Raw genomic sequence first — 15,137 nt, forward strand, 5'->3', positions numbered from 1 at the left:
GCCTGAGCTTCCGCGGCCCATGTCGGGTCCGTGGCCCTCAGAGCGAGGCCAGGGCAGGATCCCCGTCGTCGGGGCTGTGCTAGTCCCGGGGTCTCCGCGACCGCGCCGGGGGTGCGGGGCTCTAGGCGCTGGAGCCAAGGGGCGGGTCCTCAGAGCCCCCCGAAGTGGGCGGGTCCGGCTGGCCGCGGGGCCAATCCGGGAGCGAGGGGAACGGGGGCGGGGGCCGGGTGGAGCGGGGTTCGGGGGCGGGCGGGCCGGGGGCGGGGCGCGGCGTCCAGGCGGCGGCGGCGGTGGCGGTGGCGGTGGCGGTGGCGGCGGCGGCAGCTCCTCAGTGTCCGGCTCAGGCTCCGGCTGCGGCTCCGGTCCGTGATGCCCCATTCCGTGACCCTGCGCGGCCCTTCGCCCTGGGGCTTCCGCCTAGTAGGCGGCCGGGACTTCAGCGCACCCCTCACCATCTCGCGGGTGAGTCCGGCGGCCACGGGGCGGCGGGGAGGTCTTCGATCTGAGACCCTGTCCTCGCGGTCCACCCAAAACCCAGATCCCTGACGTCCCTGAGGTTCGAAAGCCAAAGACTGGCCTGGGCGACACATGGCCTCTGGAGGCTTCCAAGCAGGGCAGTACTGCCCCAACCCCCTCTCTCCCTGCACCGGGCCTGCCTGTCCTATCCCTTGAAGGAAACCCCCACCCCAGTTCAAACACCAGCCTTCCTGCTGGTCTTATTTTGGGGGAGTTGCTGCAGGCCGGGGAAGGAGCTCACTGGGCCAGGGGTCTGGACAGATCTACAGAGGCCGGGAAATGCTGCTTAAACTGAACCCAGCCTGAGCATTTGGGGCAAAATGACTGAAAACCCCTTCTCCTATCAAAGGTCCCTGCCAGTAGAGCTGGGTAACCCCAGGGAGGTCTGGGGTCCTCTCTGAATATGAAAAGGAGAAGATCCATTCACTTCCTCACTCTAGTTTTGGTCAGACTCTCATCTGTGACCTCAATTGTCCTAAGAGGAAGTGACCAAGAGAAATTTTGGGCTTCCAGGGGAAGGAGAGACTTGACTGTGAGGTTTTGAGACCCCTCCGCACAAGACCACACAAGGCTAGGGGCCAGAATAACCTCGGCCCAGTTTCTCTGATTTCCAGGGCCATGCATTGCCCCAGACTTAGGACAGAGGAGAAAGAGGAGTGGGCACAGCCCTGCGGGGTTGGCTAATCTGGGGAGACAGAGGAGCTGAGGAAGGGATTCAGGCCCTGTCAGAAGGAGTGCCCAGTCTCAGGGAGACAGGATCCTGGTCTGGCTTCAGGGTTCCTTAGTTTGAAGGGCTAAAAAAGGGAGTCAGACTCTGCCTTTGGGGATCTCGGACTAGGGGACAAAAGAGGACAAAACCCAGGTCCTGCCCTTGAAGGGTCTCGCTCTGGAAGGAAGAGCGAAGGGACCTGGGGCCATTTGAGGACCATCCTTTATACACACAGGCTGCCTTTGGAGGCCTGAGTCAGGAGAACTGAGAATCACCTTCCCCCACTGTGTTGCCACCTCTCTCTGTGGAGGCTGGACCAAGTTGGCTGGGCTTTCAGAGGTTTCTTTCTGCTACTTGGAAGTGGGTGGGTACCCGGTGGAGTAAAAAATCACGGAATCCCATTTCTGGGGACCAGGGTGACAGGCAGGCCCAGCTGTCCTGGGAGACTTCCCCCATCTGCCCTTACCCCATGGTCATCAGGTTCCTGGGGCTAAGTGAGGTGGGCCTTCAACACATCTTTCATCTCCCAGGACATCAACACAGCCTTTCATCTCCCACTTCCCTGAGGGGGACTGCTGTGTGTGTGTGTGTGTGTGTGTGTGTGCGCGTGCGCCTCTGTGTCTGTCTGCATGTATGCCTTGCTGTGTGTCCGCCAAGGCGGGCTGGTCGGGGTGCTAGGCCAGCCAGCAGTCCAGGCACCCTGGGCGTGAGGCCGCTGACAGGCTCAGTGGCGGCGGCTGACGGCCACAGGCGGCGGGGAGCAGAGACATCTGTTGCCCACGCGGCTGCTGGCCCATGGAGGAAAGGCCTCCACACGTCACAGTGGCAGCAGCAGTGGCGGCCTTGTTTGGAGCTAACTGGGATGCAGGCCCCTGGCCGGCAGGCAGGCAGGCTGGGAGAGGGTTTGCCAGGAAGAACCCCCTCCTTGTCCCCCAAAGTCATGCGGCAGCAGCTCAGGCCTAAGGAACCAGGATGCCTGAGCCTGGATTTGGGGGGGATCTGGGAAGATCTTTGAGGCTGGGGAGACACAGGCCACAGCTTGCCCAGCAGGTATGTTAAGGGCAGATCTACAGACACGGATGATGTGTGAGAGTGTCTTTACCAAGGGGGCTCAAGACCCAACCTCTTCCATGCTTCTAGAGCCGTGTCCCCCCATCCCCCGCCCACCCTGCTGTGAGGACAGCCACACTCAGAGACAGGGATGAGGCTGGCTGCCTGGCGGAGCTACGGCCTTACACCTTCAGCCCATGAAGCCTGGCGGAGGCCCCAAGAACCCTGGTCTGGGCTTCTTCCCCTATGAACTACAGTGATTGGCGGCCGTGGCTGAGCGTCCATAGCATTCCAGGCCCCACCCTAATTTGTGCTGGTATCAGCTCCCCCCCACCATGTGCTCAACCCACTGTGGGGGCTTTTTGCCCTGATTGCCTCAGATAGTCCTCACAAGAGCTCTTAATAGTAAGGGCTCCCACTGGGCTCACATTATAGATGGGGATACTGAGGCTCAGAGAGGCCAGGGTGCATCCAGAGAAGCAGAGCAGGGACAGGAATCCAGGCCTGCCCGGCACTTGCTGTGACTATACGGGACAATATGTCCCCAGACTCTGTGACTTCCAGTCCACCACAGTGTCTAGGCTTGGCAGAGTGGAGCAGGGGCCAGGAATGTAAAGGGGCTGGGAAAGCTACAGGTGAGGAGCCTGCTTTGTGCAACTGACCTCGCTGTACCCCTCTCCCTTCCTTCTGTCTATTTATCCTGCATTCAGCAGCCAGAGGGAGAGGCCTGAGTTAAACTGTGTCCTGTGACTTCCCTGCTTAGAACCCTCCATAGTTCCCAACCACCCAGGAGAAATGACAGCTTCTTACCTGGGCCTACAAGACCCGCAGGTCAGGTCCCTGCTTCTTCTCTGACTTTTCTCCCACTCTCCTCTCACTAATGATGCTTCAATCCGAGAAGACTGCTTTTATTCTCTCTCCGAGTGAGCCATTATACATGCTGACCTTTTTACCTGTGATACTCTCTCTCCCCTAGGAGAGTCTCTCCCGTCACTCCCTTTCTTCAGCAAATCACACAGGGGTTAGTGGATAGACTTGGAACCAGCTGGCTTGCAGTGAAATCCTGACTCTGCCATTTATCAGTTGAACATCCTTCTGCACTTCTCTGGACCTCAGTTTCCTCACCTAAGAAATGGGCTTTCCTGGAGGACTGAGACAATGCTTATAAAGGCAGTTGGGAGAGTCACGGTTTCCTGGCCTCATGCCCTCTCTGACCAGAACTCCCTGAGCTAGTGGAGCTGGCAGAGTCCCAGCCACCCCTGCTTTCAAGAACTTCCTCCACCCACAGGGGCCTGAATGCACCCCTTGTCCTGGCTGAGTCATCGTGCAGCTAGCCACCCCCCTGAAAAAGAAGACTTCTCTCCAGCATGGGGACTGGGGCAAGGTGCCCCTTCCCCCAAGCCTCCCTTACTTCATTTCTAGGAATGAGAACAGCCTTTGTCTCATCAGGTGGTTGAAAAGTTGCCATGAACTAGTTATGGGTAAAGCACTGAGCCCAGGCCATTTCACAGAGCATGTGTCCACAAAGGAAAGGGACCTGGAGCAGGGCCTTGAGTGGAGGGTGGGATAATGCCCAGTAGGTCCTTCCCCCAGGATGATAGGCTTGTGCAGGTGCCTAGGCCCTGTGGATGAGCATTCGTGGTGGGCTGGTGGCTGAGGGGGCCATGCTCCAGAAAAATATTCCTTGGGGCAGCCTATTTCAGGGCGGGCCAGCTTTAGCGCTGCCCACACCAGGATTCCAGCCAAGGAGCTGCCAGCACCTCGGCTTTGTCCACTCACTACTGAAAACTGGATAGGCTGAGCCTAGCTGGGCTTTCAGGAGCTCCCAACTCCAGCAATAGGAATGGGGTAGCTGGAAGCTCTTGAGGACACCACTGGAGAGGCCGGGTAGGAATGAGGGCACCTATACTCTGGCTGATTCAGTTGGTACAGCATGTGACTTTGATCTTACAGTTGTAAGTTTGAGCCCCATATCAGGCATAGAAATTACTGCAAAAAAAAAAAATTTTTTTTTTAATAAGGGGGCCTAAAGTTTCTTTCCAAAGGCGGTACTGGGACTGGGGAAAGGGTGAAGAGTGCCCTGTTGCCTGAATTCCCCTGGGCTCCTTACTCTGGCCTCTCTGTTAGACTATCCTCAACCCCATGTGGCCCTCGTCAGGGCACCAGCATTGTAAGAAGCTCCAGATATGGACACCATTTGCCTGGAGTCAATAGTAGCACTGGGGTGGCCTGATAGAGTGTCTGTCCTGCTGATGAAGTGGAGGTCAAATAGCGACTCAGGAGTGCAGTCAGGCAGGCAACGGGAAGTACATGGTCCTGGACTTGCCTGGGGAGGTGATGACACAGACCCAGAATGAGGCGCTAACAATGTTAGGGGAGCAAAGTGGTAAAGGGGTACACAGAGGACTATGAGAGCCCGAAGAAGAGGTTCCTAGGGGAAATGCCTTCTCTGCTAAGATGTGAAGGTGAGAAGGAAAAAGCTGGTAATTAGGGTTTGAGGTCAAAGGAAAGAGTGTTCCAGCTAGAAAGACGAGTATCTGCAGAAGCATGGAGGTGAGAATTATCTGGGGCTGTCGGTAGCACCTGGATATTCAGTTGGTCTGGATAGAATGTGGGGAGGTGGAGGTGAATGTGGGGGTTAGGGATGAAAGGAAATGAGTAGGGAGACAAGGAAATATCGGGTTAAGGGACTGCCATGCTGTGTGTCTGGGTAGGGCCCTGACTATGTAGGGTATATGTGACATGTCCATGCTTTGTATGTATCTGGGAGCCTATGTGTCCCCGAGTATCCCTTGCATGTCCGTGGGCACATATGCAAGCGACAAGCGTTGCTTGGGACTGGGACACGTGGGATGTCCCACGTGTCCCAGTCCCAAGGAAGGCCCGGTTACATGCCCTCATACCCCAGAGGTCCTTCAGGTGTTGGAATTGGGGGTGTTTACAACAGAGGCTGTGGCAAGACCACATGGGAACTCAACCAGTCTTGGGGCTGGCCCACCCACAGGTCATGTGGGCAGAAGGGCTGCACAGCCCAGGTTCTGAGGTTGGAGGAGGTCCAGGCCCGAGACCACAGCAAGGCCACATAATGGCCGATGCCCAGTCCTCTGGCTTGTCCCTTTACAGGTCCATGCTGGCAGCAAGGCTGCACTGGCTGCCCTGTGCCCCGGAGACCTGATCCAGGCCATCAATGGGGAAAGCACAGAGCTCATGACGCACCTGGAGGCGCAGAATCGCATCAAGGGCTGCCACGACCACCTCACACTCTCTGTGAGCAGGTATGCACAGGGTAGGCTGGCCTGGGGCGCGGGGGGTGGAATGAAGGGGAGGATAAGTCAGGAATAGTCAGCATCCTCAGACAGCCAGGCTCCACACAGCCTCTCTGCCTCAGCTCCATGGCACCCCAGTCCTAGGAACTAGTGCTTTCCCAGGGGCATGACAGACACTGTTTGGAGAGGGTGGTGCTTAAGAAGGAAAGAGGCCCCCTGTTAGCTCAGGACTGGAAATCTGTTGAGGGACTTATGGGAGGGGACAGGCAGCCCAAATCAACGATGAAATAAGACCTTGGGCAGCCTCTGGGGATGGGGGCAGTGATTTCAGTCTTCCCACCCCTGAGTGAGTGATCCTTTTGCTGATCATTTCAAAGTGGTTTCTTGTTCCACACCTCATTTAACCTTTAGACCTGCTTGATAAAATGGAAGCTGGGGTGGTCCTCATATTACAGATGAGATAGCTGAGGCCCAGAAAGGTTAGTGGGTGCCTAAAGTTCCTCAGCAAGGGAGTGGGAAAGCAAAGCTTGTCCTCAGGTGTCTCTCACTCCTAGGAGTGGCTGCCACCACTCCTGCCCCCACAAGGCTGCCCTGCCTCGGCTGGCGCCACCATGCCTCATGCCTCTGCAACAGATTCTGATTCAATCTGGATGCTAGGGACTGTATCATGCCATATTGCCTACATGAAGGGGGAGGATTGGGGTTCCCCAGGCCGTGTGTGTGCCTTATAAATGATCTAGGATGGAAGGTCCACCTGAGGTGTCCCTAGCCCCAGTCAGGCACTAGGTCTTGGTTAGCTGTAAAGGCAGGTGGCCAGGTCCTGACTGAGTGGGATCTCCCTTCCCCCTATCTTGCTTGGATCCAGAGAAGTCAGACAGAACTGCTTAGCTCTGCCACGTTCACTGCTAACAGGGACTTTCCATGACCCTCCTGTGGACGTGTGTCAGCAAAGTTTCTCCAAACCACAACACGGCTAACTATGCGTTAGAGCTGGCAGGGCTGGGAGCCATTAAACATGTTAGGAAGGCTTCTGAGAGCCTCCATGTGCGTCTGGCTTGGTTGTGGGTCCAGGTTGGGGTCAGGACCCCTGACTGTGCTCTTGAAGCTGAGTGCAACTCCAAGGGCAATGGGCCCTGGCCTGGGAGTTCAGCAGAGCTGGTTCTAATCCAGACTCTGTGGGATCTTAGGTATACCAGATGACCTCTATGAGCCTGAGTTTTCTTCTCCACCAAACAGGATCACATTCATCGCCCTCTCCCAGACTGAGGTATAGTCTGGCTGGGGGAAACATCAGCACTGCTCTGCCCACGAGTGGCCTCTGCGGCTGCCCCACTTGGCTGGTTTCCTTGGCCCTGACTCACCTCCGGCCTTCATTTTGCATTGCTAAAGAAGGGAAGCCCTGGTAGTAGTGGGGTGGGGGAGGCAGTGGGAGCTTGTAGGGGGCCTGAGTCAGGAGGTTCCCAGAGGGAATGATGTCAGGGGAGGGCAGCAGGATGGGGGCAGGGTGGAGGTTCCCTTTCCTTCCTTCCTTCTTTTCCTGGTCATTTGTTCCAAGCCAAGCATGGATGGAGCCACAGAGTCCCCTAATCTGTTCTACTCTGCCCCCGAATGCTGCCTGGCCATGGACCAGGTGAGAGCATACTCTCTACTATCACAGATCTGGGTTCAAATCCCAGCTCTGCACTGGAGAACTGTGGTGTCCTCCAGCAAGTGATTTAATCTCAAAGTCCTCAGTTTCCTCAGCTCTAAAATGGGACCATCTTATGATTGGGAGATTAAATGCTTATGATGTACTGGGTTTGCTTAGGGTGAAAATCTGGGGTCCTGTCTTCCAGCCTCCACCTCCTAGTGCTCACACATGCAGATTCTGAGAAATTAAGAAGGCCACCTTGACCCTCTGGGCTAGCATTTCTTCTGGGCACCATCCACAAGGCCTCTGACCCTGCTCTCTGACCTTCCTGCTAGGACAGGACCTATGCTCCACAGACCCCCCTCAGCATGGTTTCTGTGGAGGATCAGCCTGTTGAGCTGACTGGAGAGAGCTATTCTGTGCCCCTGCCCACAGAGTTTGACCCAGACCAGTTCCCTGCTTATTTACAGAGGGGTCTAACCCTCCACAGACTTCTCCACAGGAAGAGAAGTGAAGGAAGGGCCCAACTTTCTTGCTATACTTATTTTGTTTAGAACTCAGAGCCAGTTATCCAACAATCCAAGCTAACCCATACTTTCTGGGCATGTTCTCTAGGCCCAGAACCTTTCTGGCATCGGCTCCAAACCCAGGCTTCTGGTGAGGTCTGTGTTGCCCATTGTATATGTTACAGGATGCAATTACATGGCCCACCCTTGGGCTGTCGTTTTGCTTAAAGATGGTAGATGCTGCCACCTGTCCAGCCTGAAGTGAAGGCCTATGGATGGAGATTGAATAAGCCTTCATTCTGATCTGCTGCCTTGGGCTACGCTCTTTGCTCTGGGTACTTTGTGCACTCTGATCTCCAGACCACAGGCTTGTACTTTTCTTCTGGGCAGAACTTCAGGGGAGTATAAGGTCGTCGTAGCCACATGTGATGTCCTAGACTGATCCCATCAGAGTTCTGAGCTGGCGGAGGCCAAAGGTGGAGCTGTGAGTTAGGGCAGTCACCGGGAGCCTGGATGAAAGGCTGGGGCCAGTGGGGATGGTGTTGCCCTCGGGCAGCAGAGCCTTGGTGGCACAGGCCTGCAGAAGGCTCTGGGGGAGAGAGGCTAAGTCTGTACCGGCTTAAGGAATGGGCCATGGTGAGGAAGTGTAGAGGGAGTGTGGTCTACATGTGTAGATAGATAGTTAAAAATCCTTCAGTGAACTGCAGGGAGAGAGGCCGTGTTGAGCTGTTGGCCCAGTGGTGAGTTCTTGGAAAGCCCCAGGAGGCCTTTTGAGGTGAAGGGGGACATTATTCCCCTTTGGTCTAATGGGCCTCCCTTCACACCCACCTGTCAGTCCAGGGTCCATGCAACCTCCTGGCTTGCCTCCTCATAGGGCTACTGAATGGCAGGACTGGGCCCCAGGCCTGTAGTCTTTCAGCCCCGCCAGCCCCGCCTGCCCCACTTATGGCAGGTTTATGATGTTTTTCTCCCTCCTGAGTGGTGTTTGGCTTTTGGTTTCTATGGTGAAGCAGGAATTTCCTAATGGCCTGTTTCCCATCTGGGCTGGGCAGACATTGGTGATGACTCTGCCGGCAGCAAGAGGGGAGGCGCACCCCTCAAAGCCTCTATGTCACCTCCCCTAGAGCCCAGGGATGCTTGACCTCCAAGCCAGGCCAGAGGCTGTGGATGGAAGAGGATAAGCAGATGGGCTCCTCGCTGATCCACGTGTGAGGCCTGGCACGCCCTGCTATGAGCCCGCCTTCTTTTTTTGCTGAGGCCACGGAGAGGGTGAAAAAGTGGGGAAGTTGAAGGGCTTCTGTTGCATCCTGTCTGGGAATGAGACCAGAGAGGCCTGGAGCAGCTGGTGAGGATGGAACACATAGCCCCGCCCTAGGCAGGTGGCAGATCTGAGTTCTGTCTCCTCGCTACAACAGCTACCATCTGGTGCAGGGGCAAGTGCTGCGGTGGTGGCTTCTGCCATTCAGGGTGCCAGGCCTGGTCCTGGGTGGCTCTGGACCCCGAGCCCACCCCCTCTTAGCCATGGTTCCAGTCATGGTAGGCACAGTAAACAGATCTATCTGACCATCCTAATTCCTGTCACAGACCTGAAGGCAGGAGCTGGACCAGTGCCCCAGAGGACAGCAAGGCTCAGGCACAGAGGATCCATATTGACCCTGAGGCCCAGGTATGTATGGACACCACCTGGCCTGGCATGGTTCAGAGCAAGCCCAGGGCAGAGGGACCAGGCCTGCACTAGATGTCTTGCTGTCTAGCTTTCAGATGCCCAAACCAGAGACTGAAGCAGCAGACTTCTCTGGGCCATGTCCATGCCCCATCCTGTGCTCCCCAGGTGATAAACATCTGCTGGGGGCTCTGTCTGTACTCTAAATAGTCCTAGATTCTGAGACAAAGATACTTAGAATGGGCAGGAACGGGGCTAGGCCTTGGCTCAGGGCTACCTCACCCTCATCGCCCTAGCTGGGTTTCACTCTGGTGCTTAGTGATGCCAAACCAAGAGGAAGTCACTGGCTTGGGGGCTGGGTCAGGGAAAGCTGTAGGCTGTGGAGTGACCTCAGGCTGTTTGGGTATTCTTCTGTCTTATCTTAGCCTTGGGCACCCACGTGGCTAGAGCCAAACTCAGTCCTCAAGACTGACCTTAGAATATAAGGCACTTCAATGCCCTAAGGCTGAAGTTTTCTCCTGGCTGTCCTGTGATTGCACCCAGCAGACCTCAGGCCACAGTCACCTTTCCACATTTGACAGGAGTCACAACTATGATACTGTCTTCAAAGAAGGGTGGGGGGCAGGAAGGAGCTGCTCTAGGGCCTCATTTTGCCATGGACATGAGGGGTGGCCAAGGGGGCAGGGCTGAGGTATCCAGAGCCAGCTCAACATCCCTGGGCTACAGAGTTTGGAAAAGGTGGAGATTGGACTGCTCTGTGATGGAACCAGAACTGTGGGACTCAAAATGTGGGGCCATGGCCATCTAGGCCTGCTTGTGTCTACTTTCTTGCCATGGAGGCTTCCCTGTAGAGAAGGCCATCTCCCTCACCCTTTATCCAATCCTCTCGTTCTGGTGTTTGTTCCTTAACTTACTTTTGCTGGAATCTCGGAGGCCAGATGCTTACTACATGCCAGAGAATGCCCATTATGAAAAGGAAGAGGTACTTAGCAGTTCTGGAATGGCAGAAGCCAAGGGCCTAAGGAGTCCAGAGTAGGCACATGGTTCACCTAAGCGTTCAGAGAGGGCTTCCTGGAGGAGGAAGTATCCAAGCCAAGACCTGCAGGACTAGGAAGAATCCGGCCAGCAACGAGGCATGGAAAAAGGCAGTGTGCAAGGAAGCACATGCAAAGCCACAGAAGTGAGACTGTGCATCACAGGTTCAGAAAAAAACAAGCTCCTGTGGGTGGGTGCGAGGGCAGAGGCAAGGGATGAAGTGATGGGGCAGAACCACAGTCTTTTGGCTTCCTCTGTCCAGGACTTCAGCTGTCCTTGCACAGATTCGTAGCCATGCTTGTGTCTCCAGAGCGTGACCTGGTCCAAGGGGCCAGGGGTGAGCAGAGGTTGACAAGTCAGCCAGGCTTAACACAGGTCAGGCAGAAGGCAGCAGCATTGTGTAGGCCCCCAGCACACCTGTGAGGCCAGCTGTCACGTGTGAGTGCAGGGTGGATAGGGCAAGAGCACCTGAGTTTTGGAATCTGAATCTCAGCTCTAGTCCATCCTTCAGGAGGGGCTCAGGGCCAGGGCACCTGGGGATGGTGGGCTGGAGAGCAGCTGCCCCTGCCCCCACAATTTCCCTTACTGACCTCTTCAAAGGCCAGGCTGCCAGTGGCTCGCTCAGGCTGGAGTCAGAGGGATTTTCTCTAAGCAATAGGGCTGCCCCTCAGCTGCCATCCCCCTCTTGTGCTTAAAAGTCATGAGCTCCATGGGTGGTGACAGAAACACCCCCACCCAGCCTCCACAGGGCTGTGTCCTCAGTAACACAGACACAGGGCCCATTGTCCCCACAGTGCTCCCACCCTCTGCCTGCAGTGGGCAGTGGGTGGGCCCAGCCAGAGACATCAGAGGAGAAAACCACAGTTGGCCCTAAAATCAGCACAAAATACGCTGGCATGCACCCCCGATGCAAATAGGTTCTGCAGGTCATGTAGGGTAATAGGGGACCCTTCTTCCCTCAGGCCTTACTTATATGGGAACACAAGAGGCATTTGGTCCAGCCCAGGGCAGAGGAAGGGTGACAATAAGGGAAGGTTTCCTGGAGAGGATGGTATTTAAGCTGAGAACCAGGTAATGGGTTAAAGCAAGCCGGGTAGAGCAGGAAGCCCTTGCACACTCATCCTGTCCTCTCCAGACTGGCAGGGAGCTGGGGTTTGGCCTCCTGGAGTTGGCACCTCATCCTCTGGAGTCAATGCCCACCTCCCAGGGTGCGTCCCAGGATTTTTTTTCTTTAAATATTTTATTTATTTATTTGAGAGTGAGCAGGGAAAGGGAGAAGCAGACTCCCCACTGAGCAGGGAGACTGATGGAGGCTCCATCCCAGGACACTGGGATCATGACCTGAGCTAAAGGCAGGTGCTTAACCGACCAAGGCACCCAGGTGTCCTGAGTGTCCCAGATTTTGACCACGGTCACGTGAGAGCTGATGAACAAGCAAGCAGTTACCCCCATTCTGCTGATTTTCCCACTGAGGCTTCAACAACCAAATCAAACAGCTGGCAGGTACTCAGAGACGGGGAGCACGTGGCACCAGGTGCACTACACACAAAGTGGGGGACATCCAGAAATAGGAATAAGAACTCAGGAATGCCCATGACAGCCCAAGCATCAGCTGTGTGCCAGGCACTATGCTAAGTGCTTTGCAAGCAACTGTCTCATTTTATCCCCACAAGGAACTTAGGATGTAGAGACCATCACATTCCCCCATTTAACAGATAAAGAAACAGATTCAGAGAGATGATAGAAGTGTGGGACTCATACCGAGACTGAGGTCACCATGTGTGTCCTAACTACTGAGTTCAGACCGAGAGAGGCAGCTGCATGGGTGGCCCTGGGGGGAGCAGTGGCTCTGATGACCCTGTAGTGGACTCCCACACCCTGCTGGGTGAGTGAGGGCCTCCTTCCTCCAGGACCTTCTGACTCCCCTTCCTGTCCCAGCCTCCTCCTTACCAGGCCCAGCCCTGCCCCCACAGCCCACGGCCCATCTGGTCCCCATTATAGGCCAGGCCAGCCTTGCCTGCCCGCCTGCCCTACAGACACATGTGCAAAAGTGCTCGGGTTTCTCAGGGGCTTTTGTTCAGCCCAGTGGGGAAGAGGGTTTTCCTTCTGTGATTGCCTCACTGATGGGGCCCACCTGGGCAGCGAGACCTTCCCCTTTGTCTGTGGAGGTGAGGGAAATGGGGCCCCACCCCACTCAGTGGCTGGTTTGCCCATTCCCCAAGCTCCCAGCCAGCTCCGAGGCTGCAGAAAAAGCGGGGGCAGTCAGGACAAAGCTCTGCAGGCTCCCCTGTGCCCCAGTGCTGGAGGCTGCCTGAATCCCGCACAGTCTCTGAGTATCTGCAACTGTGTCTGTGTAATTAGGTATATGTCGGTGAACTGGCTAGACCTTGTGTGTTGTCTTCGTATGTGTGTTTGTGAAAGTTCTCATAAGAGTGTGCGTGCCTCTGTGTGCCTGCAAGCCAGGGGCAGCATAGCCCTGGACTCTACAGAGACGAAGATCCGCAGTCCCCATTCAGATCCACACCCACAGAGATATGGCCCTTTTCTCCCGAGCTGAGGAGACATGGTCAAGGCATTTCCCCAAATGTTTCAGCCTAGGGCACCAGGCTGGCCATGGAGTAGTAGGGTGGCGAGCCTTGAGCCTGGGCCAGCCACTGGCCCTCATCTGCTTTGCCTGTAGAAGGCACACATACTGTCCTGCAGAACATGAAATGGAGGCAAAGGGACAGGCCTGAAGGGGGCTAACCTCACAATGATGCCTCTGAACCTCAGTCTGCCCCCCAACTCCATTGTGTGCTTTGGGCACACAGTGATTGATGACTTTTCCTGGTTGCAGGATGGGGCTTGCTTTTTCATGTTCCCAGCTACAGGCCCGTACAATACCCAACACAGTTCTGACAGGTGAGAAGGCCTGGCACCAGGAGCATCTCTGCAAGGAAGCCACAAACTCTGCTCCAGTCACGCTGGCCTTAAAAGGTTACTTGGAATGGCCGTGCCCCAACACCATCTGTCACAGGCACTGGTGGTCAGAATCACCACATGGTTCATGTGCCAAAGTTGAGTCTCAGGCATGTAGGTTTTTGTGTCTGACTTTCCACAGCCATTTCTCATTTCTTTTGGGGTTGAACTGGGCCCAAGTTGCAGTCCTTCCCTGGCTGGGCACCACAGCCCAAAGATGCCAGAGCAGGGGTAACCAGCCAACATCCCAGAAGGCCTGGCATAGCAGGGCAAGGATGGAATGTATAAGGAAGGGCCAGAAGCCCTATCCCAGATGGTTTCTCAGTGCCTCAGGCCTCTGTCTCTCCTAGGATGGCAGTCCAGTGACCAGCAGGAGGCCCTCAGCCACCGGGATTGGGCTAGAAGATGGCAGGCCAGGCCTGGGACCTCCTTATGGGCAGCCATCTCACCTCTCATTCCATCACAATGGCAGCAGCAATGAGGCTACCTTACTGACCCAAATGAGCACCCTGCATGTGTCTCCACTTAACAGGTAGTACAGAGAAGTGGCCTTTGAAGCCACACCCAGATCCCACCTTAATCCCAGATCTCTTCTCTCACTGGGTCACATCTTGACTCCTGACACTTGATCTTTGGGTCTTGGCTGGTTTCACTCTGAAAAACCTCACCAGACTCCTGAGCTGGCAGATGGAAGGCTGGTGCCACAACTGTGTTTTTTGGTGCATCTCTTTTACCCAGCACGGACACAGCCAGAGGTCTCCCGCGGAGCCGTGACTGCGGAGTGGACCTTGGCTCAGAGGTGTACAGGATGCTGCGGGAGCCGGCTGAGACCTTGACTTCGGAGCCCAAGCAGTCAGGCTCCTTCCGCTACTTGCAGGGCATGCTGGAGGCCGGGGAGGGCGGTAAGACTCCTGCCATCTTGCCCCACCTGCCTAACCACTCCCTCAGGTGCCCTGAAGAGTGCCGCCCGGCCCCCGCCCCTTTGCGACCCCACCCCCTTCCTGCATCCCAGCCATCTACCCCAGCCTCTTGTCTTCCAAGAGTCCCACACTCCTCGCGGCGCCTCTGTCCGGATTCCCACTCCACCCCCGTCGCGGCTCCTCCCCCCTCCAAACCTCGTCCCCAGTCGCTGTGCTGGTGGTCCTGGAAGCTGGGTCCATCCCACACCGCGAAGAAGTGAAGTTCTCTTTTCTGACCTCTGCACCTGGCTCATGCCGCTTGCGCTCCGGCTTTCAGGGGAGCGGCCTGGGTCCAGCGGTGCCCGCAACCTCAAGCCCACGGCCAGCAAGCTGGGCACTCCGCTGAGTGGCCTGCAAGGACTGCCCGAGTGCACGCGCTGCGGCCACGGTATAGTGTGAGTACCCTCCCCTGCTTCCCCTATCCCCACCCCCGGCACTCCCCTGGCCCCGCCCGAGGCCCTGGATGGGAACATGCTCCCGAATCCGTCAGTCGCCAGAAGCAGTCCTCTCCCGGTTTCCCCATCAGGGGCACCATCGTCAAGGCGCGGGACAAGCTCTACCACCCCGAGTGCTTTATGTGCAGCGACTGCGGCCTGAACCTTAAGCAGCGCGGTTACTTCTTTCTGGACGAGCGGCTCTACTGCGAGAGCCACGCCAAGGCGCGCGTCAAGCCACCCGAGGGCTACGACGTGGTGGCAGTGTACCCCAATGCCAAGGTGGAGCTCGTCTGAGCTGCTCCCAGAACTTCCCGTCCCCGCTTCTGCTTTTAATGCCACCTCGCGGCCCGTGTAAATACGTGTTTGCCCCCTGCCTCTCTTAATAAATTCCCTCTGTTCAGCCTTGAA

At 56.2% G+C, this 15,137-nt stretch overlaps 1 protein-coding gene across 2 annotated transcripts; it reads left to right on the forward strand.

The window, feature by feature from the left end:
• The first annotated feature begins 283 nt into the window (after positions 1-283).
• On the forward strand, positions 284-15,137 carry PDLIM4 (PDZ and LIM domain 4). Of its 2 annotated transcripts, XM_059174522.1 has the most exons (7): positions 284-462; positions 5,399-5,550; positions 9,262-9,343; positions 13,684-13,865; positions 14,072-14,235; positions 14,570-14,687; positions 14,819-15,137. In XM_059174522.1, the coding sequence occupies exons 1-7, from the start codon at positions 370-372 to the stop codon at positions 15,021-15,023; spliced, it is 996 nt and encodes a 331-aa protein (XP_059030505.1). In that variant the 5' UTR covers positions 284-369; the 3' UTR covers positions 15,024-15,137. The 2 variants fall into 2 exon arrangements, with proteins under 2 accessions (XP_059030505.1, XP_059030506.1); XM_059174523.1 differs by lacking the exon at positions 14,570-14,687 and having other exon boundaries at positions 14,819-15,034.

Source organism: Mustela lutreola, chromosome 5 (genome assembly GCF_030435805.1).
Source record: "Mustela lutreola isolate mMusLut2 chromosome 5, mMusLut2.pri, whole genome shotgun sequence".
NCBI lineage: Eukaryota > Metazoa > Chordata > Mammalia > Carnivora > Mustelidae > Mustela > Mustela lutreola.

Coding starts and splice junctions, on each gene's coding strand:
- PDLIM4 (XM_059174522.1), top strand. CDS start 370: ATGCCCCATTCCGTGACCCTGCGCGGCCCTTCGCCCTGGGGCTTCCGC. Junction 5,551..9,261: donor CTCACACTCTCTGTGAGCAG/GTATGCACAGGG, acceptor TTCCTGTCACAG/ACCTGAAGGCAGGAGCTGGA. Junction 13,866..14,071: donor CATGTGTCTCCACTTAACAG/GTAGTACAGAGA, acceptor TCTTTTACCCAG/CACGGACACAGCCAGAGGTC.